This window comes from Strigops habroptila, chromosome 5 (assembly GCF_004027225.2).
Source record: "Strigops habroptila isolate Jane chromosome 5, bStrHab1.2.pri, whole genome shotgun sequence".
Taxonomy (NCBI): Eukaryota; Metazoa; Chordata; class Aves; order Psittaciformes; family Psittacidae; genus Strigops; species Strigops habroptila.
Genome location: NC_044281.2, coordinates 50,088,273 through 50,113,967, shown reverse-complemented (window position 1 = coordinate 50,113,967; position 25,695 = coordinate 50,088,273). Strand labels below are relative to the sequence as shown.

Sequence of the window (25,695 nt, the reverse complement as noted above, 5' to 3'; positions counted from 1 at the left end):
GTAATAAAATCTTTTACCATCTCAGTTACTTCTTCAAGGGAATAAAGAAGATGACAAGAAGTTTTGTGTTAGTTCTCATTGTTCATAAACAATGGGCCTGGGTGACGAAAATTTATCTTGTTTTCCGAATTCTTATAAGGAAAAATAAACCACTAAGCTTTTAAAGTCTAAACGGTAAGTTCATTGAAATGTGAAAGAATTATTTCCTTGCAAAAATATGGTAGCAATCACGATGTCAGCAAACTGCCCAAGGCACTACTACTGCTGCAAGGAAGAGGAACAGCTGTTTAATGCAGGCCTCACTGAAGTTGCACTGAATAGATGTCTGTCATGGGCTGACTGAAGTGGACTTTGGATCAGGTGCTATGTATGTTTTACTAAATCAGAGAAGTTACTGTTCAATTAAAATTAATTCATTCGATACATATAAAAATTATTGTTTCTTGTTTTGAAAATCTTACATGAGGAAAATACACCATGACTCTTTATTTAAGTGAAAGTTTTATGCCCAGCATTCAATGCATCTTATTCCTTTCTTTGAAATTGTAATTTTTTTTTCTTGTCCAAAATTCTGCAGTGAAATGATGACATTATTTCAGAATATGTTTCCCAGGTCAAAATAAACGCAAGATAAAATTGGTCTTAGTGCCAAGCGAATTTAACCAGGATGCTTTTTAACACTTGGCAGATAAGAAACTGGAACAATAAATATTTCTCCTTTCAATGCATAAAAGCCTTTTTTGATTCCTCTAACTGCCATGCAGTGTCCCTTTATCACAGCAATTGCCCACTGGTTGTTTCCCTTCTGAAACTCCTTCCATGAAATACTTCTCTGCTGATAAAACTTGTGTGTATACTTTGGGGCAATGCTGGTGAGTATGTTCAGTGAGGAGACAATTCAAGAGACAGTAAGTGGGTTAACAGAGTTTCCTGCCAGAATGTCTCATTAGAGCACCCAGTCTGAAGCCACTATCATACCGGTGCTGTACAGTCCAATTTAGTTGGGCTGAGGAACTGATCCAGCAGACTGTTCTTTCGACAAGCAGCATAAACTTCTCACTCTGCCCATCACGACAATTTTTTTTTTTTTTTTCTTTTAGTTTTTAAAGGCTTCACGCACTTTTTGGGAATGAAATTCAAAGCACGCAGCATTTCCTTCTTCAAAATGCCAAATAATCTGCACGAAAGCTTCATTTCCCCTCCCCCTCAATTTATGTTGGTTTTTTTCTTAGAGTTGTTGGCCATAAGTGCCTCAGTTTTTGGTGTAATGTTCCAGATCACACAGTTCTAATTTAAACAGACTGTGGATCTTCTTGGGTTGGACAAATTACAGCTGAGAAAAATTTGCTGTGCTAGTTCAAATAAGAAGTGCAGGGCAACCTGTTTTTCATGGTTACTGGCTCTCATTTGTCATTCTGAAAAGCTTAACACTAATAGGCAAATCTCTAGTGCTTTATTGAGCTTTCACTGTTCACTGAGAGGCAATGCTGTTTTGAGAGCTATTTCATACCCTCAAAAAGTAATCTCAAAAGCCCTCCAACACAATGCATGAAAAATGCTAGTGCTGAGTTCTACCTGTTGCCTTCTAGTTTACTGGTGGATTTTTACAAGGATCCTAAGGTTACTTTAAGCCTTAGTTTTGTTTAAGTTTCGATGCTGACTGGGCACACTGCAGAGATGTCATATGCAAAAAATGCACAAGAAGAATTAATTAAACATAGATGCAACTCTGAGCCACTTCTCTGTAGTGGAACCAAATCTTAACTGCTCTGTTAATAGTAAAAGCTTTCAGAAGGCAGAACTGATTTTTATATATTTTTATATAAATACATACATGCACATATAATTAATCTCATCTGCAAAATTAAGCTGTGAATTTCTAGATGTTCAAGATGAGGAATTAAGCGTATGTTCAAAGTATTTTCCTTCATCTACTCTTTTTAATACTCTTCTGCTACCTTCCTTTTTTTTTTATTTCTTCCTAGCTACGAAGCCAGATTCTTTAAAAATTGCTCTTTCTAATATGACCCAAATATGTTCGAATTGAATAATATTCTGGGTACTAGTGAAATTTGGTTGATCGGGAAATGAGGCAGATACGTTTCAGGATCTTTCTTTTGAAGTTTTTGAGTCAATTTATATTCAGTTAAGCTGGGCTTTAATGCCAGCAGAGTTGGAGTAAACTGGGCATTGCCAGTTTGTTTCACACAATCCTTCCGCACATTTGGCCCGGATTCTTGAAAGCCTCTATCTTTGGTTAATCACCTCTGAACTTATAATGCACAGTGATTTTATGAAGCTGTAAACTGGGATTTGTGAAGAGATAAATATTCCTTTTCACTTATGAACCCAGTATGCTACAAAAGCAGCAGCTCATTCATTATTTTCTGCTACCACCGTTGTTTATACTGTAACATACCCAAAATGTGCTGAGTGCTACACAGAAACAAAAGAGCTTGTATCTAAAAAGAAGAGCTGGGGAAAGTGACTGAACATGGAGGCAAAATGCTTACACTGGATCATGGCTGGGTGGCTCCACTTTCAAACAAATTGGCTCGTTAGAGTATAGAAGAGAAAAAATCAGAAAGTGTTAGGATGAGAGGAGAAGGCATGAGAAAAGAGGAGGAAAAGAGCAGGCGGAGAAGTTGCTATTCAGGGTTGTTGATACTGCATTACGTCAGGTTCAGTGTTTTTACAGACAGAAATAGTAAGTGGATTCACATGAAGTAAGCATCAATATGCACCAATCAGATCAGAACTGGTCTTCATCAAAATAATGTTTAAAACCCTCAAATCAGGAGTTCCAGAGCTAACACCAAGAGTTATTTCAAAAGAGACCAGAAGATAGCTGACTTCCATAGCATGGTTTCATTTGAATTTTCAGGATACTACTTCAGATGTTTAGATGATTTACTACATGTTCTGCTATACAGATTATCTAACTACATGAAGGAGCACTCTTAAAAGATAAATTCTGTGTTTTCTTGCTATCCTTTTATTTAAACTCTTTAATGGTAGAGTGCTAGTGCTAGCCTGTCTCTACTTGTCAATTTTGGAAGTTTAATTCTATGACAGTTGAACATCAGAATGTAACACTGTTCTAAAGATATTTACATCTTTACTCTTCTGCAGGTCATGCTGCTTTTTGTTATCAATCAACACACTGAGGAAAAAACAAGAGGAAAATAAAAAAAATCATTAAGAAAATGAGAAGTAATAAAAAAATCGTAGTAACTCACACTTGGGCTCTCCTTGCCCTTGATGTCTTTACTGGAAGCCCCACTCAGCTGCTCAATTAAACTGTAATGTGTTAATTGTTCAGGTCCATCCTCTCCAAAATGGCCATAGAGACTGTGTTGGTATAAATCCAAGATTGACATTGGGTTCCCCAGAAATGACTTTCTCTGATTTTGTTTTTTGTGCTCAGCTGTAAGAGATGTTAAAAATAATACCATTATGGCATATTTAATTGATGAACTGCAGTCTATATACATTGTAATATAATGTTACAATTTTTCAATGTATTTTAAATGTTTCAAGGTATCTGGGATTCAATGTAATAAAAGCATTTAAATACTGTCTCCTAACTCTCAAATCAATACATATAAAGGGGACTGTTCATACTTAATAGTCAATGTGAAAGAGATGGAATGAAACAGCCAGAATTAATTCTCTTTCTTTTTTAATTATAGACAGGATGGTTAATTTGGGATCATCATTACACTTGTTTTTGTTCTTCTCTCTTTATAGTCTTACATGGCAGAGGTGCTAAGTTCCTTTAGCATGACTTTCAGTTTTACTATATTTGATAATTCTTTCCTTTTCACTACATTTTTAGCTAATGAATACAACAGTATAAAAAATACACCGGTAAGGTAAGAAACAGGTCCTACCCATTTGTTACAGATCCTACTGTAATACATGAATATTAGGAATAAAACCTCAGTTTTCAGAGTCCAAGGCTGAAAACTTATTCAGAAGATCAAAACAAAACCAAAGAAATTTTCTGCAGCTTCATGAAAATGCACAGGAGACAGAGGCTTACACGATCATTAGTTTCTTTCCTCACACTTCTTGTTACACAGACCTAAACTTTACTTACAACTTACAGCACTAGAAGAACCTCTGCCTCTAGTGTCTCCAACAGAATTGCATCGGGATAAAACCTTCATGAAATTTGAAGCAAAACATTTTCATGGTTGAAATGGAAGAACCTGGAATATTTGGCTTATTCCCTGCTATTCTACTGACCTTCTCTGTAACATTGGGCAACGTACTGGGACTCTCATCCAAAGCCCACTAAATTAATGAAGGCCATTGACTTTCAATAGCCTTTGCATCGGGCACTCAGTCTCTCAGTCTTTCTGTTCCCTACTCATAAATGGAAAATGAAAATCACTCCAACATTACAATTGTTCAACCAGTGAAAGTTCACCAATATTTTGGGGACTCACCTAATAAATACAATTATCTATACATATAAAAATATTCTTTATGAATTGGTTTACTGCAGCCTATGCCTCAGCATCAAGTGGATATTTTGAGTTGTGAGCATAAGGAAGCTAGGATCTTGAAACACAGAATAAAGTATTGTTCTTAGTATGATGTGAGAACTGCATTTATAGAGCGTAGAACAGAAATCCTGACCATAAGGAATGACCACAGCAGAAATACTTTTGCAATAATGCTTTATAATTTTCTTTTCTACTTGTCTTAATCATAATTATGATTTTTAGTTGTTACTAGCCCAAAATATTAGGCATACACACAAAATTAATGATTTGCTACGTAAAATTGTGTCATCCTTAGGACTTACAAAACTTGGAATCTGCTGCCATTTAATGCAACTGCTTACACACTATAAAACCCTTTTTTTGCAAATTGTGATCAATACAGAAAAAAAGTGCTTGTATACCTCTTTAACAAAACACATCATTCGTGTATTAGAACATGATGTCTAAATAGCAAAACCTGTAAAAAGAAGTGTTTATGGGCTGACTTAAATGTTTTGCAACATTTCACATAGATTAAAAATAGAAAGTTACAGAAGTAATGTAAAAAAACGTCCTGGCTTCCTACTCTGCTCTCTGTCTGGTGGAATCACAAAAAATGAAAAAGCCAAATGTTTTAAATCCATCTCCCAGCAGACACTAAACAGCACAGTGTGTTTGTCAACAGTATCTAGCCATCCACAGCATTTTTAATACATTCTTCACTGCAGTATCTACTGTAGGTGCTAATTTCTGCTAGGTTGAGCTCACTGCTGTGCAGAGGGCCAGCACAAATCCTATGAATCACTGAAGTACTGCTTAAGCTGTGAGGGCTTCAGTGGTGCTGAGACCCTGCACTGGCCTTTGCACTCGCCAGAATTTATCTCCTGCAGGGAAGCCATTGGCTGCGTAGGCAAGGATACAAGCTGCACTTTCCTCCCCTTCTCAGATGGCTCACATCTGCATTGAAAGGAAGCTTGCAGCACAGCAAGCCAGTGGTCAAGACAAGACAGCAATTTCTTGGGTTATTAAGCAGATGAAACTATTATCTCAAGAACTTCACTTAATGTGTCTTTATCTACTGGAATTCAGCAAATTCTAAATTGCCATCAATTCTTGCACAAAGGTTTGATACTTGAAAATGGCAATATTTACACGGAGGACAATGGGAGAGACTACACTTTGGCACTTTGATATAGAGATTGGAAAACCATGGCCTTGATCATTGCTTTATTTCAACTGGCTAATACAATTAAAAAAAAAAAAAGGAAGCTATCTTTATAGTCACCTTTTATATTTTGTAATAATGTAACAGAAGACTTCTTTTTACTTACACTGCAGGGATTTATGCATAAAAACCTACAAATAACCCCCTGCTAGCAAAAACTGTGGAAGAAAGGAAAAAAACATATGCACACAGCATAAAAAGTGAAAAGTAATAAAAAGCTAATAGAAAATTAGACTGAAGTAAGATCTGGGGGTAGAAAGTGAAAACTAAACAGAAAGTTCAATAAATGACACTATCTGCTACTGAGTCAGAGTAGAGATGATACACATTTTTACGTACAGATTTTCAATTACCTTGTTTGTTGTTCTTTGTTAACTCTACAGAAGTCTCCTCTGCAGTTCTGAAATAATCTGTTTCATACTCTGGCTCCAGTTCAGTGTCACTGCTGCTTGCAGAGTAAGTACACACTCTCAGAGCTATGTCCTGTACAAATAAGGGTATTGCAATTATTTAGATGATGCATATATACCAAATAATGCTGAAGATGGTATTAAGAGTGGAACATTTTATATTCGTCATGCAGTATAAATGGATAGTTCAACTGGAAAAAAGTCTGCAATACCCATTTAACTAACCACTTCTCCTTCAAGTAAGTAATCATCAGTCTGACACGGGGGAAATAACACATTCTTGTCCTGGTAAGTCCCCTCAGTTAGTCTGGCAGCAACAGTCCAGATTTTACCATTTTTTTCACTGTAACATTGTTTTCAAATCTACCAACATCCTCAGATAATTTCACCCAGCAAGTTCAATTTTAAACTTCTCAAATATGTTTAATAGAATGTATTTGTAACATGCAAAATTATCACACAACAAATGTTTTGCTGTAAGCAATTATAGAGACAATTATGGCCAGTAGATGATATTCATGCTTTCTAAACCAGTAAATCCTAAATTCTTCCTAAATTTACATCCCTTGTACCTAAAATTTACCTGGCTATAGTCCTGAAGCCATTTACACACATTCATATACCAGCTATGAGCCTGACTGGGAATGAGTGGGAAAAGCACCCCATTGTGATTGGCCCAGAGGCTCCGTGCATCTTTGGCACAGACTACCTCAGGAGAGGATATCTGAAGGAAACCAGGACACCCACTTGGTAAATACGTGGATAAAGCAGACATGCAAAAAAGCTCTGCAACAAAATGTTTTTAGCCTCTTGTAATGTAAGACTTACTAGCTAGCAGTCTGACAGTTTCCTTGCTTAATGCCCACTTTCTTGATAAAATTTCTTCTCTCTTTGTTAACCTGCTGACCCTATACTTCTCATGGGGCTTGACAGCCTGGCGTTCCTGAATATTAGTAACTTGACAAGCATGATTATTGTCAACTTGACAATAATCGAATGAAAATATTCTAGCTTTTACACAGGTATATGCATTTGCCTGTTTGTTCTTCCTGCAGTTTTCATGACAAGATTGAAGGACAGACAGATCATTGCGGGGATTAACCAAAACCACACAGAAACATATAAGAATTTTCCTGTTCACAATACTGTCAGCACATCTGCTCAAACACTCATATACATGGCCATACAGACCAGGAAACCTCGACCTGGAGAAAAAAAAGCTATCTGAATCTCATGGAAAGAAAACAAATGAGATCAAGCTTCTTGAAGAGAAAAACAGGGGAAAAGGTCTCAATTTCTTTGTCTATAAAATGCCTGTGAGGATTTTAATTAACACGTGTTTGTAAACCATGAGGGCAAAGTGGCCTTAGGTGCTGTATTACTATTATTAATAAATAATGGATTGCAAATGAAGGGCAAGAAAGTAAACGTAGCTGTTACAATTGCTAGTTATCCTTCCCACTATATTAAAACCATTCACCATTTCTGCTTCTTTATACCACAATACATCTCTCATTTAATACACGACACTTCTTAACTTATACCTTTGTTTTAGTAGTTTTCTTGGTGGTCCACTCTGGAAGAACTTTTCTATTTTCCACAGTTTCTTCAGTATGTTTTAATGATGCAGAGGTCATAGAACTTGGTTCTTGTTCACTTTGCTTTGCAAGATTAATTATTCCTGAATTAAGAGAGGCATTATCTAAATTGTAGGTCTCATCAGCATCTTCGTGACAGTGTTTCAATTATAATTCAGTAAAAACTGAGGGCAAGTCAGGATGTCAAATAATATTTTACTACTCCAAGGAACAACTTACTAACATACTGGAATAATTCTAACAAGTAAAATGGCAGAATTTGATCCAAAGCCTTTTCCTGTTAACAAGAGAAGAGGAAGGCATGAATTTAAATCCCTCTATTAGTTTTAAAGTATATACTCTTTCAAATAAGAAACAACATTCAATAACTACTTCTAGGCATTGTAGGATCTGCTTTGCTATTTTATGTTCTCAGAGAGAGAACAGTCTTTTACTATAATTATAACTACAAGTACCTTTCTAGCAGAAAGCTAGCCTTTTTATTTGCTATAATTGCAGTATACAAAATCAGAACATCAGAGAAGATATATGGTGCATATGAAATAAAGTGATAATTGTAATTTGGATGAGAATGTGAGGGAGAGAATAATCGAATGAAAATATTCTAGTAAAGAATGAGTTGACCCCACCAACTGATGTATACTGCTATTTTAACATCTTTTCTTTACAATTTAATTAAGATACAAACCTTACAAGGTTGGTGCAGTGAATATTAGCATTGAGATCAGAACAATCTTACTGCCACTGACTTCTTATGAAGCAATTCAATGCTTGCAGTTTCTGTTCAATTTGTTATAATGACAGTGTTTAATCATGGACTCTATAGCACACTGCTCAATTGAGGTCACACATGTGGCTATTGAAGTATGTAGCATATAATCTATAACTAAGATTTCTCTTCTGAATCCATCTTAGCTGTACCATAAATTAACAGTACATTTATTTAAAAATACTAAGTATTAAAATATACTTTAGTTGGATTTTATTTGAAACAAGTAGGGGAGTCTGCAATGAAGCATATGATGCATGTTTGCAGCCTATTATACCATTACAATACCACACTGGGAATATTGCTAAATCAACTAAGTTTGAAGATGTTTAATTAGAATTCTTCCATTATGCATTTTGTGAACACATAAAAGAGGTTTTTTTCCTTCTAGGCTCAATATACATCAGCTCATTAGCAGAATACATATTTGATGGCCTTAAACTAAGCTTAAACTTGATATTTAACCTTACATGCTAATTACATGGAAACTCTCTCAGAGTGATGCAGATTTATGCAAGTTAAATACTCACAACTTTTATAGATGCAATAAATACTTACGCTGACAAAGCGCTAACAACCATAACCCCAATAAATACATGGTAATGCATTGGGTCAAGATAAAAAAATACTCTTCCCCATTAAACCAATTACTTTTACTGCTTTTTGTACCATATCTATCATGCTGACTATGAAAAATTCCTTGTTATAAACACTTTATGTATTGTTTCTATTGTTATTGACATATATATCGATAATTCAAAACCCTTCAGAAATGTATATAAATGGTCAATGTGCATTTATGAAAAAATGCACAGAGTTCAATGGAACCATTTATTAATACCAAGTTATTTGTTGGTGCTTTCCTGGATACCTTTTATTCCTTTGTCAGTTTTTGTTTTATAGTTTAAACACACATGTAGCTGATCAGTGAAAGTAAGGTATTTTATGTTCGTCTGTAGAAATGTATTTGTATAATGTAGTAATGAGAGTCTTATTTACTATATTTGCTTATTTGAGGTCCAGGCCATATATTCGTTAGCACTGAGGCCAAATGAGTCTTCAGACCACGTCCGGTTTCAAAAGCAAGTCTTTATGAATGCATCTCTTCTATGTCACAACATTACTATGCTTTGTACTTTGCTGCAAAGACTGATCCTGAATATTGCTGATCATCTGCATTCTTTTCAAAGTCAAATTTCAAGGCTGGCATATGTTTTTTCTTCAAGTACTGTTTCTTGAGAAAAGGATTTAAGCACTTAACACATTTTTCTTTCTCTGATAAGCATTATGTGTAACAAAATTTCCACACAGTTCAGGTCTCAAACTTCTTAACCTTATGCATTCATAAAAAGAACATCTTCTGCTCTGCATTTAACATTTGTGTTATCAGTTGTCATTATTGTAGGACTTCTGCTAATCAAAACAGACATCAGGGCAGAAATAATGTGATTTTCAGCGTAATTGACATTTTACCTGAGGAAGCTGGTTTTGGAAGGCGACTTTGAAAAGGTCGTATACCTTTGGCAGTCATGGCCGGATCAGATGTTGAGTGACTAATTATGCTTTCCACAGACTCCTGGCTCTTAGCTGTTGAAGGCACTTCTCGCTCAAGAGTTTTGGCTTTTACTGAAGGAGTTGAAAGAAGAACTTGCTCAGATGGTGCAAGGACTTCTATTTCCAAAGTTGACTCTTGCTTAGAAACATGTCGCCCTGTAGATCGGTTCCCTGAGTCAGGGAGGGGGAAAGTTCCAATCCCGCTGTCCAGTGTCCTCATCTGGCAGCAAGACTCTAAGATATAGGAAAATCGTGTGACAGGGTGGAGCTAAAGGCGTCACCAGTATTTAAAGACGGTGAAAGGGTCTACGGAAAAAAAGGGCATCTTCAAGAGGAGGTTTCAAGGAATGAAAAGCTTTGCATTTTGTATTAAACTAACAGATGCCAAAATACTGAAATTGTCCTGGTTCAGAGTTACAGTGTGATAATGAATAAGAAGGGCATGTCCTAGAAGATTACAGCTGGAATTTTTAAATTTTTTACTTCGAAGGCCCACAGAAAGTCTGGAGAGTACCAGTGTGAGGCATTGAGTAACATAACATATTTTTTCCGACATAAACCCACACTCCACAAAAGCTTGACCTCTCCATACCTCTGCTTAATTGTTTCTCCTATAAGAAGGTGTTTATCAAAATGTTCCATTTATTCTTACACAAAATTAAGATCTACAGAATTTCCCTGAGATACCTGTCTCAGAGTGTCCTGAAAAACTTGGATAGCAACACCCATGCCTTATTACGCTTTGGTTTTGCACATCCCATTTGGGTTAAGGGTACACTTCCTAACACAATGCCAGACAGGGGTGTATTACTTGGTTTGGAAGCAGTATGGTCATCCATAGCCCTCCAGCTTATTCATCCTACTGAAAAGGTGCTCTACTAACCATGGAACGGAGAAAGTTGAAAGTGTAGATACGTGCACATTGCTATTCTAGCAACTAGGATCTAAGGGCACCACCCCGCCCTGTCATCATCTATTGATTTCCAGAGACATGCCTTTTGTTTGTGTAATGAGCAAAAAATATAAAAGAGACTATGATTGCAAAGTCCTTCTGAGAGGTATAAGCACCAAGAAGGGAACTTCAGCACTAATGGTTAGAAAATGAGCATAATTTAGGTTAAATGTCTGGAAACATCCCTTGACAGTGAGATTTTCAGTCTGTGGCAGACACTCCCAAAGGAAGTAGAGGAATTTCCTTTGCTTTGAGCAATTTAAGGCTACACTAGATAAAAGATACTGCAGTGAACAACTGTACTCTAGCAGGAGATGCAGAATATGACCCAATATATCTTTTCCATCTCTATTTTCTGTGTCCCTGAGTATTGATTTTTTTTTTTTATGATATGCCTATTTGTTTAAGTCTGTTGTAGTTAGCAGTCCTCTGTCAAATAATTTTCATTATTTTTTCCTCTGCAGTTTTCTAATACTCTCAGAAATTCAGAAGTATTTCTCCTCTACGGGTTTTGCCTTTTGTTTTTGAAATAAGAACATTAATATGGTCATTTTCCATTAATGTCTTAATCTCAATGGGCCTTATTTGATAGCAAATTAAAGATAAATTAAATCTCTATTTATGTTTTCTGGTTCTTGTCGAAAGAGGAGCAGTCTATATTCACATAGTCCTCATTACCTTATCCTCCTCACTCAGGATCAAAGAAAGATTGAGTCATACTAAGGACATTCACAACAGCAAAATGAACTAGCCATCTTTTAAAAGGGCAACAAGTGACTCTGATTTCCTCCACACAATTACTGCATCCCAATTAATTCTTTCCATAGGTAAGAGGAGATGAGGTTGGAAGCCATGGCTAGCTAGCAACTATGTTTTCCATCACATTTTCGGCCTAATGTGCCACAATTATATTGGTTCTGCTGCATCAAAGGGAGGTATCCCAGCCACTGAACCCTTACTCTAGTTATTCATCACCCAAGATATGTTTGTTTTGTTTTTGAATAGTGAACTGTTCCTCTGAGGATATAATAGAGTGCAGAAAAGTAAGTTAAAATGCTAGGTGTCTAACCTTGCCATTTATTCTGTAGATAACCAAGCTTAAAGAGCGTGTTAGCTCATGCGCAGGTAATGTTTCAACTAATGACCATCAGTGACAGTTAGTAAAAAAAGGAAAATTGAGAATAAGAAAGGGCTTCCATTAGTTGCCTCTTGACCAGAAGAAAGACTAGTGCAGCACTAGTTATGTTGGAGAGGCAGAGCTCTTCAACAGAGACATGGAGTAAAGTGGAAGCACCACAGAAAAGAACATGCTGAAAATAAAAATCTGGAGTCTCCCCTCTACTGTCCATACAGTTAATGCTGGATCTGATTTTGCAACCCAGTTCCACAGGGACTCTGAATGATTTTGTAGCATTACTTCCTTTCTGAGCATTCTCTAAGAAACCAAAAACTCCTTCTCTCCTAATTGTTACAAGAAAATTAAGTAGACTCAAAACGTACACTGAACAGCAAAGCTACATCTTTTGCTCAGGGGTAACTGGAAGATGAATCCTATTTTATCTTCTAAGGTCCTGTTTATTAAAATGACATAAGGATTTGTCTTGCCCACTGTTACCTTGTGTATGTCTAGGAATTGTCCATAGAAGTAATGGCATAAAATCAAGAGAAATTAATACCGAGGGTCATACTTGCAAAATAGTCTCATGATGTTCCCAGCAGCTGGGAGAGTGATGAAGGAGCAGACTAGCAGTGTCATATTTAATTAGAAGGAAAACCAGTTTTAATCGATTATAGTCTTCCTTCATAGAGACTTTACCCATGCTGAAGTAAATGCACCACGTCGAAAACAGATGTTTGAAACAGGTCACTAATTTTAAATTCTGAACAACCACAAAAGGGCATGCTCAAAGCTCAGCAGCTCCCATTGTGACACAAGATATTTCTGAAAAATGCTGTGACTCAACTACGTCGAGTAATCTTCAAAAACCTAGTTTAAATCCAGAGAGTACACCACAAAATTCTTTATGGATGTTAATTTTTCACTAATAAAAGTAACTAATTCCCCCTAAAGCTATACTATACAGACAAAAAAATATCTCTTGGAATAATCTGTATTACTGAATTAATGAATATACATTGTTTGTTGTTTTTAAACTTTCATGAAGCAACTGCAAAATAAAAAAATAGTTACACATCTCAGTGACAGTTTTCAAACCCAACAGTTCATGGCCCATCAGATTTCATCAGCTGCACTGACACTTCAAATGACTGTTATCAGCAAGAGCTGCACAAGACTACATAATGAAAATATGTAAAAGTTAAAACTCCGATGCTGCGACAGTACTACTCAATACATGAAAAATGATTCTGCAAAACATTGAAGTCTGAAAAGAATTATATATGAGCTTAATTGCTTTTGCTTGCAAATTTTTCCTGGCACACAAGCCAAATTCCCTGCCGAATTCAGGGTTTTTTTGTCCCCACTTTCCCTGCCAGGGAAGAAAGCAGCTCAACAATGGTATTAGTTTTTATAGTGGTCACAGATCGACACACAATCTGTCATTTCACTGAACAATCGACTAGAATAAAAAATCTGAAATACTGAAACAACCCCTTCTTTCCCTCCAATTATGTGGATTTGAGTTTGGGCAGAAAACAAAGTTCCTACAAATCCTACAGTAGAGGAACATTTCTCAAAACTGAAAGCAGAAATAACGAAGAATTTAGAGAAATTTCTTGCAGATCATGAAACTCCTGACTGCACAAGAAACTTCCGATGACAGGGTGTTGTAAGAGCTTTAGGGACAATTTGAGGAAGATCTTTAATGTTGAGAAGCTTCTCAGCCACTAAACAAAACAAGTTAACACTGCATAGAATTTTCTGAAAGTTTGCTGAACTGCCTACTTCTCAAAATTTTTAGGTTTAACATTTTTCACAGGCAAGATAATCAAGCAGTTCATGTCCTACATCATCTGGACACCACGGTAATTTGAACAGTTGGACAGGCATTGGCACATTCCAACATCTCTGGTGTTTTACCCGAGTCTTCTGGTATCAGTAAGCCATAAAGACCTCTTCAACATGGAGACAGCACCCAAATTAGAGCGAATAAAAAGGATCTTTGAAAATCGTGCACCATTCTGAGGGCATGGACAAGAGGAGCACAGAAAAGGGACATACACTCAGGCCGGTAGGTATCAGGAATTCTAAAAATGAGATCACTGGCAAAAAATACAACAGCAGCTCCTTCTGTGTTTTTTTTACATCTTCCTCTGAAATGCAAAGTTACAGAGTTAGAAGTAAACAGAGGCCACTGACTACACAGAATTCTTTAAAGTCTTTCAAGGCATTCTCCTGAGCATAGATCATTAAAAAATGCACCTTGCACACCAGCAACAGATTGTTAAACCTCATTATTTTTTAACTTTTATTTCTTCTGAAATATTTGCCACAAAGATATCACAAACACACCACCTCTAGCTCAGTAACTACTCCAAATCATTGCAGACTGGGAGACAATACCCAGGAAAGCTGACTGCTGACCTTGCTTTTGTGTTCCTTCAGAGGCACTGGTATCAGTCATTCTGAGAGTTCTCAGCCTGAGCTGGTACCATGCTGTTTTATGTTGTTATATGGCACTCTTCTCTGTTCCTCTTTTTGTAAAATGTTTATGAAAGAAAAATCAAATTTTTGGGAAAAATCCCCATAGGTCAGCTACTATGAAGGGAATTGCTTCCAGCACAAGAAACATGGGTTCAGCCTTCATCAGTCTAAGTTATACACTGACGGTTGCAAAATAGGGTATTTCTCAAAATAAGCAATGGAGCAAAAAGTGTCCCACTTTTAGATTATGTTAGCCTTTCTGATGCTGGACTTCTGAAAACCTATGTTGAGTACTAGTACTAGTACGTATCCAAGAAATTTAATGAATTTCATACGGTAGAAGCCATAAGGTGATGACATAGCTTTTAAACACAGATACTGATACACATTAATAACGTGAAAAGACGGTTTTACTAAAGCAGATGTAATGCCACATGTTATTGTAAACAAACTTTTAACTGAATAACTGGAAAGTGTTTCAAAATATTTCCTCAGGTAAAGTCAAGATTCACATTCTAATAAAGTCTTATAATGTTGTATCTTAAAAAGTGTTTCACAGATGCTTAGTCTATTCACAAATCACATACCAGGTCTCTCTTTATACAGGGACTGTTATACTTTTAAGAAGTCTATATATTCAATCACAGTTACCTTGACCATCTAGTTAAAACAATATGTGATTTTTATTATGATGCTTAAATCATCCATAAATCTTTATGGAAACTACAAGATCCAAAGTTTTACCCACAGAGTCACAAAATCAGGCATCAATAACAATTCTATTAAGCAGGTATGTTGTCTTACGTGCACACAGAATGTCATTCAAAATGGTTAGGCAATTCATCCACTTTGAATTGAACATTGTAAGAGGAGACATTTCTGGGTGTTAGCACACAGGGAAGGACTCACAGGTCCCGAGAGGAAGTAACTATAGCCCCTACCATGTTGAAAGTACAATTTTGCCTCTCTACCAACTCTCTACCATGACTGACAAAAGGCAGGCATCTCTCAGTGCTGCTTCAGGGGGGTCAGGGTTTCCAGAAGCAGCTCAATAATCTCAGTCATTCCCCGTCAGGTAGAACCACAATATTACTAACGAAATATACTGATGGATACCAGATGCAATTACTACAAGCAGACATTATCTATATTTTCAAACGACTGACACAAACTAACAGTTTCTATTTGGAGATGGAAAAGTTACAGAAGTGTCTATGTTACTTAACTTTGATGGCCAATCTATCTTTACATTAAAAATAAACAGCAACAAAGAGGACAACTATATTTTAGGTCAAAAACATACACCGAGCTTTCTGTGTAAAATGCTAGTAGCATAGGGACATATTTTCTTTCAAATCAGCATCCCATCTCATGAAAAACGTGGAATTCTCCCCTGTGCTCACCACTACAGCTGGTTTGAGATCTTCCTCACATAAATTTTCAAGTTTTGGCCTACAAAACTGCACATGATTCACACAAATTTCAGCTGAAACCTTGAGTAACCACCAGAATTTTCTACAGAAAACAGACATTTTCAAGAAAAAAATAGTCAAAAATAGCTCTGTATCAAGAACAGTTTCACTGGGAAATTTCCAGCAAGCTGTTTTCAGAAGTACAGACTCAAGCCTTGAAAGAAGGATTTCAAAAATATGTAACACTGAATGGGCTTTCTTCAACGAGTATCTAGGACACTGAAAATGAAAGGGCATAATTCCCATCAGTAACAGAATACACAAATTCTAACAAATTATCTTTCTTTGCATTAGAAAGTTCAAGACAATCTACTAAGTTGACACAGGGAACCAGAGAACACGTAGCTGTTTTCTTCTGAAACACAAAGGCAGTATAATTTTTCCAGTATTTTGAAACATGCCAAATTAATATGAATTTTTCTTCTTTTTTTTTTTTTTCAGAATAATATTTCAAATGTAAATAGGTCTCTACAAAGTTGCGTTATCATTTAATAAACATCTTTAAGTTACATGTGGCATTGGCAGGAAGAACTTCAACTACAGATGGCAAACCAGATCTCTTTATTTGCACATCCTTCTCTTCATCTGCAATGCTAAAGCAACCACAAAAAATTGAATGTATTTCTGCCACATCAATGTCAATTTTAAGTAGATTATTCCTTCTGGGTTTACACCATAATTTGATCCAATTAGTTAAAGATGAATGCATTATTGTTTTCTATCTAGATTTGAAGTGCAACCAGTATGCAAAATTAAAAAACCCTGAAGGCTATTCCTAGGTACAACTAGAAAAGACATGAGTTTTCACAGCTCTGATACTCTCATGGATACTGAACTGGTGAAATGGAATTATTTCAAATGTATGCTAAGAAACGGTAAATGGGAGGAGGACTGTGCAGTGTATTTCCAAATGATGGATCTACAACTTAATTCATGGCTGCATGAATCTTGGATTAGAATTTAAGCTTATTTATAATAACAATAATAATAACCAACACACTAAATGCAGACTCTATCAACTTATTCAGTGTTCTTTCTGTTGCTTCTTCCTTGTCAAGCTTTTTTGTTTTTGCAAAACCCACCAACATCAATGTCATTTGTCCAACAAATTGACAGTTGTCTTAACAGTCTTCCATGACAAAAATCCCATTTTTGGAATGTATGTTCTGAGTTGAAACAGATAACTGCTGCTTCACTTTAATTCCAGTCCCACTTTAAAATACAATTCTATTAGTAATCAAAAGATCAGTTTTAATTATTAGTGAGTACTAGTAATCTTGTACTCTCATTTGGCAGTTATCTATGACTTTTTTTTTCTTGCAGTAAGTGCTTCCCATCCCCGCCCCGGGCATTTAGGTTCATTCTTTGCATGCTTGAAAAGAATGGTGGCCAGCTACTTGGAACAGGGTTGTTACGAAGAACAAAACTTTAAATGAGTTGGAAAAGAACTTGGATAATTTTTAGAATTTTCTACTCCACATCTCTCAGTGTCTATTAAAGTCTACATGCAGCTTCCAGTTAGAGAAGTCCCACAGCTGATGACATCTGGACTGATCTCTCCATATTATGCTGTTATACTTTCTTTCTAAAAATCTACTCACTGTTCTCAAGAGACAGGATATTAGAAATAGATAAAATTTTAGTCCTACTAGAAAAGAAATATTGAGACTTATAATTCATGTGAAGAGCAACTTTAAGCTCTGTGTAAAAGGTAATTAAATGCAGTCCAGCTGCAGCCTGGCTATCAATGAGGCCAGCCTAGAAATACTTCAGGGAGCTATCCCTCTTCTTATTTGGCTCTATGTCCTCCTTTGGTTTACCTCTGCACTTGCCAATCAGCCTTACAGATCTGCAACTATCTTTAAGAAATCCTTATAGGTGAGTAATAGCTGAGAAGAAAGAAAATCTTCACATCTGATGCAAGGTGTGAATCCAAGGGAAGAAACAGGTCTGCCACAATGCAGAAATGTGGCTTTGCCAGGCCTTTTCACTGCAAATAGCCTTCTGTTTCCCTTAGAACCCTGGAATATAAAGGTTGGGAGCCAACAATTGCACACTGCCTATGGAATATCTTACTGGGGATTGCTCATTCAAGGCACGGATTGATGCTTCCCTTCATTTGTTATTCTCTAACAGAAAAGGCATTATCCCAACTTCAAGAAATCGTACCTGTAAGTAGCAAAACAGAAGAAAGGACAGTTTATTATTTACCCAGGTGCCAGCTAAGGGCTGCCTCAACCATGCCTTTTCCATGTAACCACAGGCCTATCTTTTTCTCTCTTTATGCCTCCGTTCTTCAGATTAAAACACAAAGCTAATCTCACCTCCCCAATACACAGTGATAGGGTAGGGATAAAGAACCTAGGAGTTTGGCAACCAGTATAAAACCAAACTGCAATCACTTGAATGAATAATGCTTGTGTAGAGAAATACCTTTACTCTAGCTTCCTTGTAGGCTGTTCAAGAATGAATACCAAGCTGCAAAACACTTTTAAGAAGCTTTAAGATTGTTATTTTTGCTAATATTATTAGAGGTAGCTGGTTTAACTTTGTTTTGTGAATAACTGCATTAGACCATAGTTACGAAAGAGAAGAGATCACTCTTAGTATCTCAGATACACGGGCTGCACACATTGCCCGAGGGAGCATTTGCTGCTGGAATCTGGTTGTTCCATTCAGGGTTTCTGCTCACGGGCTAGTGTGTTCGAAGCGCTGAAGGATAACAGGATGGAACCACTGATTTACCTGCTTTTAAGCAACTCTCTTATAAATTGGAGTTTGGTTTCACTCACATTGAGATATCTTCTTTGACTTTCTATTCCCAACAGACAGGACTAGTGATAGTGCTTTAAGCATAAATGCTGTCTCTGGTAAACACACACCAATTAGTAAAGTGCATAGGAAGTTCTGGGTCTTGCAAATGCACAGAAGAACATACTACATTTATTTTAGTAACACCGCTGCTTTTTGTTTATTAGTACAAAATTAAAGCCACATGAATATTAAATGAGGCTTTAAATAATTTATTTTTAGTTCTGCCCTGCAGATGGCTTTATTTAAGGGCACTACTAATAAACAGTTACAAATATACATGCACACCTGAAACAGATTGATTTTATTTCTTAATTAATGAAGTGAAAACTCATTAACAGAGTGAGCAGAGACCTTTGAGTAACTTTTAGGTGAACTATAATCTTTCCATTTTGGTACTCACATTTAACTCCTCCAAAACAGCTGAATAACTGTGAAACTAACTGCATGCAAGCAGGATTTGATAAGAAACCATCACAATTTTAAAGCCAGAAGAATGAACAGAGATTTTATTCAGGAAGTCTATTTTTTGCAAGGGGAAAAAAAAAGAAAGCGATGGTATATGTAGTGTTACAAAAACTGTTAGAATGTCCATTCTGAAACAATATACTGGACCTCTTTGCCTGTTAAAGATAGGAAGTAGGGAAATTATTCACTATAAATGTATTTGATTTCTATTTCTTTCTGTAATAGTGGATTGTTCAAACACTGAGAAATTCTCAAGTTCACCTAGTACTAAAAACAATTCATGAATTCTATAGGTATTATTTCTCTACCGTAGTGATTTCTTTTTTTTGAAAAGCCTCTTTTTCTACAATATGCTATAATGTTTAATTGCATAATCAAATGTCAACAATTCAGGTCTTTGACTGAAGATATGAATTAAAGCTCCTTAAACTCAATTAAAAATTGGCAACGACAACAGCAAAATTAGGAAAAGGTATACTATCATTAAAGTGAGAATTTGAAAAGGCAGATGCCGATACAGCTCAAATATAATTCATAATTCATGTAAAAATGTATTTTTCATAAAAATTCTAGTAGATGTCATTTTAGAAAAGGAGCACAAAGTCCATGTGAACACAGTTGAAACAAATGTTTAAAATAACAACACATCCTTATTCAAAATGCTTTTCAGTTTGCTCAGTTTTACTTCAGGTATATGAATTAGAGTTAATAGGAAATGCATGACTGAAGCTCCATACACACATCTACAGATGGTCTCAGCCAGAAGCAAAAAATATGTAACGTAGAAAAGTTTCAAATAGAAGGACTTATACTGCTACAGAGAATACTGGCACGTACTATCCTGTGATAAGTATGATAATCAGGCACAGTCTTGATTTGAGTGATAAAAACTAATATAGATTGGGCCAGACTGTAAACTAGTGTAAATCAACATAGCAGCATTAACTTCAGAGTTGAAGAACCTGTTTAATTGACATTTTAAGCCTGAATGAGACCAGCAGATTCTCAGTATCTTGAATAATAATTAGACTGTATCCTATATATAATGTATAAAAAGCCACACTTCTTCTCATTCTACTGATAAAATTTGGTATTTCTGGGTGAATAAATGTAATGATAAAGAAGAAAATTAACAGCAAATCATTGTGGCTAATAAGGAGGTGTTGATCCAAAATATTAATTCTCTCCACAGAAGGAAGACAAGCTAGACAGTAGGCTGCAGCGGTGCTGCAGAAGAATTGGCAATTAGACAGGTGCTATGTGTACTATCTTTTAAAGTACAAATAAATGATTTGTCTTTGCCAGACTGTGAAGAAGGTAAGCTGACATAAATTGGAAGACACTAATGGATGTTAGTTTCTTACTATTCACATTGGCAAGGTTCTCCATCATCATCACGGAATGTAAGTAATCGCTTGAAAAATACACAGAAAGTTTCACACTATTATCATAGGCTCCTTCAGACCATCATTTCAAAATTATTCCCTGCATAAATACCCAAATGCTAAATAAGAGTCAAGAACACAGTACAGCAGACACAGCTCACCCCATTTCTAGTGGCCCAAGACCACATAATGCTGCTTCTCTTGCAGCTCTCTCCATTCTGCAGAGTAGCCTGTTCACCTTCTCACTCATACAAAAAACACACATTAATAAAATTCCACTGAAAAGATGCAGAGCAACACAGTAGAAGGAGAGGATATTTAATTAGCTGTATGCACCAGTGTGAGCTGTTTCTGATGACAAAGTCTTGGGATGGTAAATGCTGGATGCAGATTTAGAACAATATCCTTGAAAATATTCAAAACTCAACCGATGAAGTCCCTGAGCAAGAGGACCTCCAACCTATGTGCTTCTAGGGGTATGTTTCTACACACAAGACTGTCAGTTGCTTTTGCAATGCCTACTGGTTATGAAACAAGATTTCCCCCCAGTGATGCCTCATTTTAGCTACTCTGGTTCAGAAAAATCAGAAAAGACACAGGTCATTTCAATAGTATTGAGGGATCAGAAAATCAAGATCAGAAAAAGGGAAGAACAGTGCTGATAATTACATTAAAATGTAAATGCTTTTGGCCATTAGATGGAAGCATGAAATGGCATAAACTTCAAGGAACTTAAAGTAAAAATGTAACTGCTTTTTACTCAGCCAAGTTCAGTTTTGTTTGTGCACTTTCACACATGCCTCCTGTCTGAAGTATTTTGAGGACAGTGAGACCATGATAGATAAGGAGGTGTGAGGGTCTCTCTGTATCTTTCAGATCCCTTATGGCACTGGGGTTTGAGGCTTGTTTGTTTGTTTAGTATGGGGTTTTTTTTGTGTGTTTGTTTTTGTTTGTTTTTTTTAAATGAAGTTTGGATCCTGATGTTGCTAGAATCAAGCACCTTATTTTAGTATTTATTAATTCATCATTGTTTTAGCAGTTGGGAACCTAGTCCTTTGGATTAATATCCAAGCTGGTTACATATAGCAAGTGAGTGTGTTAAGTTGCCTGCTACACTTAAGTCCTATTTCAAAGCTCCAGCCCAGGAAGCACACACATACTAAAGCAACACAGTCTACAGATTTAGCACCTACCTGTCAGCTTCCACATGCACACAGGGCTTTAGAAAATGGCTTTGCTACTGATGTACAAATTGCATGCATACTTGTACCACTGCTCATGTACACAGCATTAATGAAAAATATAATACCTTATACAGTTTGTATCAAAACATTACATTTTTGAGCATGCAGATTCAAAATAAGAACAGACCCAGGCTGGAAACAGATTTGGTGGTAACTGGTTTTGTTTGATGGCTTTTATAGACAGAAACCTCACATGTAGAGACTTCTAGGTATTCCACAGCTTTACTGTGTGGTGATGAGGAACATAAGCCAAACATTTTTCCTTTATTTGATCATGTGTAATTGAATGATTCAACTGCTATATCAGTGATAAGATGATTGCTAAATGTTTCTTCTCAACTTTTATCAATGGCCTGGTGAAAGGAATTAACAGTGACAGTGATAAGTTGTTTTCTCAGGAATTGAGACTTCATGACAAGAGAGGATTTGTTTTGTGGTCAAAATACATTTTATCAATTGAATATTGTTCTTCATTAAATGCATTAGAGGCATCCAAGGAATTGCCTGACATTTAAGCAACTTCTGGATTATATTTTCACTTCTCTACAGTGATGTGCATCACCTCTCTTTACTGAGTGCACAGCCTGTAATACAGATCAATTTGTTCACCATCTTTCCTCTGTCACTTATTCTGGTACATTTATCTCAGTAATTCATTACAGATCTCATGTAACCTGTTTCCAGGTTTCAAGGGTTCTTTAATGTAAATGTATTTGCTCAAATATGTCTGGCTTAATGGACATGGTTTAGGATGATGCATGTCAGACAATGTATTTACCACATTAATCAGGCTTGTTTCCTTCACATTCCTCGAGAAAGAGAAAACATGAATTCAATAGCTGTTTACTTAGTACTCCAGTAAAAAAACCCAAAGTTCGAGTATTTTACATAATATAATTTTACATAAACCCAAGTCTTTTGTTTAGCAAAAGTATTCCTTCTTCTCTTACGGGAAGCTTGGTGCAAGTGTATTTATATGAGGGTGGTGAGACACTGGAACAGGTTGTCCAGAGAAGCTGTTGCTGCCCCATCCCTGGAAATGTTCTAAGGCTAGGTTGTAATCGGCTTTGAGCAACCTGGTCTAGCGGAAGGTGTCCCTGCCCATGGCAAGGGGGTTGGAACTAGATGATCTTTAAGGTCCCTTCCAACCCAAACCACTCTATGATTTCATGATTCTATGATTATTAAACAAGCAGATGAACTGCTATCATTTTCACCAGGCTTTGGAATAGGCCAGTAGATAACTTACGTAATTAAGCATTATGAATAGGTAAATTAAATGGCACATTCAGAAATATATTTTGAAACATACTTTTTCAGTTCCAGTGTTCATCAGATACAGATTCAGAATCGATATGGAAAAAAAAAAAGGCAGGCTCTGTATTGTGGTCTAGATTTTTGGGAAGTCAGATAATGAGTCTGGGGCACCAGACTCAGAGCACCGGGGCACCTCACAAACAGTAAAGAGTGACCACTGCTTTTAAATGATGTAGGTGAACAAACATGACAGCAAAGGTGAGAAAAGAATATCTCAGCAGTAAATGTGTAAAACCATACAGAAGAATTAGAATGAAAAGAGGAGTCAGAGACAAACAAATTTACCTGGAGTACTAGAAAGAATGCAGTTCCTTCTCCTCACAGAAAAGCCTGCTTATGTAGTGCGTTTTTTAATTATCATATATATAGTTTCATAGTATGGCTACTAAAGCAATATCAGAATACACAAATAAGGCTATGATCTTTATTACTGATACCTCAATGCAAATAAATGATAATGCTGACATTTCATTATAAGTCAAACCCACTCCTGTGGGTACATACATACCATATGCTGTATGTCCTTCGTTTGCTATTGGTGTACCTATAAAATTGCTATCGAGTTGCTAGCAACTTATCTATAAAACTTGGTATGAAGGACATTCTTGGTTTCTACTGAAAACATAATTTGGTCACTTTGCTGCATATAAAGCTTAACGGGGTGGGCTTTAAAACACAATGCAACATATAAAATACCAGCAACACTTTCTTTCTGGAACATTAGGCAACTAAAGGATTCAACCAAATGTTCTCTAAAGAAGACAAATTCCAAAAAGTGGCTTAAAAGACACTTCCCTTTTCCCTTTTAAAAGACCTTCCCTTTTCTGACCAGATTGCCTTAAATTAAACCGCAAAAACCTTCTGCAAGGTTCTTGGGAAGTAGAAAAAATGATGATAAAGCCTGTTATAAGGCAGATGATTATCAAGAACTTTAATGGAATTGAGCACTGGGCTACAGCAGAGCTACAAAAGAATCCCTTGACCTCAGTGTGTGCTTTTGTTCTAGCACAAAGGAGCAAAGTCTACAATGCACTTTTAATGTTACTTTGATAGTGCGAAAGCCCAACCCTCTATCTAGCTTTTCAAAACCCTTTTAAGTAGCTGTAGGCATTTTCTCTGTATTATAGAAATGGCAGTATCTACAAGGCTCCCATTTAATGTTGGATGAATCAATTTAGAGCAACTGATCTGGACCTCTAATGAAAATTTGACAAAAATTAGACCAAATTCTTTCTTCAAAGTTTCAAAAATTCTGACTACATTTATCTCCATAATCTTCGCCTGGCTCTGAATTTGACTTGGACTACTCCAAACAAACAACAGGGGTTAATGCCACAGTCAATTTCTTTCCAACAACTGTGAATCTTTCTACTGTGGATTCTAGCCCCACACTGCCTCAGGGAATTAACTTGCCATACAACTTCAGCAGGCAGTATCTTGTGCTTCCAACAGAGCAGGTATTATCAACAACACCCTGATATACTTTGGATTGCTATTACCAATTCTTGCATTATCAAGCAGCTGCTCTCTAGAGTACCCACAATGCTCAAGTAAAATGCAGATCTATTCAGAATTTTTCTTTTTACTTTTGTTTTTACCAGTGATGTCATTCTGAGGAAAAAGCCTACCTGCAGTGATGTCCCTGATGTCAAAGTTCAGCAGGATTTTCTTAAAGAATGAATCTGTCCCTTTAGTTCAATCGGTGACATATTAAAGATAATATTTGATAGCAAAAAAACTGCCCAGTTCAATAAAAGAACTCCTTTAGATAAACTGTCCATGCTTTCATGTATTCCCTGAAGTTTTGTGCTTTAGACCAGAAGTACTTGTTTGATTCATTTAGGAATTGCTAAGGATAGAATGATCACTGGAAATCCACTATGGTGAATAAACATATTCACACACAGAAATATCTGTGACAAGAAAAAAAATAAATCCTCTTTCTTTGTATTGAAAACTGAGTATAAATTTAAGAACTTGAGACCTTCTCAGACACCTCTTATTAGCCTATGTAGGCTGGTGAATACATGCTGAGAATGTGTTTTGTGTGAAGCTGGAGTATATCATTAGCAAAAGGCACATTCAATATTAACTCACTTCTCTAGCAAACTTGTCACCCATTTGGAATGACAAACAGAAAAGAAAACTGGAACCAGAGAAATGATAATGATACAGCTTTTATACATGGGGTTTGGAAAACCACCAAAGCATTGATATCTGAGAAAATGGCACACTCAGTCTTCCCTCATTCAGCCTCAGCATGGGTTTACATCAACACTGAAGGATGATATGATTAATTATAACTAAGTTTCCTCTTCATTACAGATATATATTCCTAAAAAGAAAACAAGGTCAGGAACCTTCTATTTTGTATAGGCACCTGTACAGCCAAA

General features: G+C 36.3%; 1 protein-coding gene across 11 annotated transcripts in view; it reads right to left on the bottom strand.

Moving 5' to 3' along the window:
- The window catches only part of NCKAP5 (NCK associated protein 5), a 408,143-nt gene that overhangs the window by 23,089 nt on the left and 359,359 nt on the right, over positions 1 to 25,695 (bottom strand). For 9 of the 11 annotated variants that reach the window (XR_003991395.1, XR_003991396.1, XM_030485815.1 and 6 more), the window contains 4 exons: positions 9,969 to 10,283; positions 7,673 to 7,809; positions 6,072 to 6,201; positions 3,240 to 3,427 (listed from right to left, as the gene is read on the bottom strand). Coding sequence is in view for 9 of the 11 variants with exons in the window: in XM_030485815.1 (XP_030341675.1) it covers positions 3,240 to 3,427; positions 6,072 to 6,201; positions 7,673 to 7,809; positions 9,969 to 10,283 (770 nt within the window). In the remaining 2 variants the exon portion in view is untranslated. The other 2 variants (XM_030485822.1, XM_030485823.1) reach the window with 2 other exon arrangements.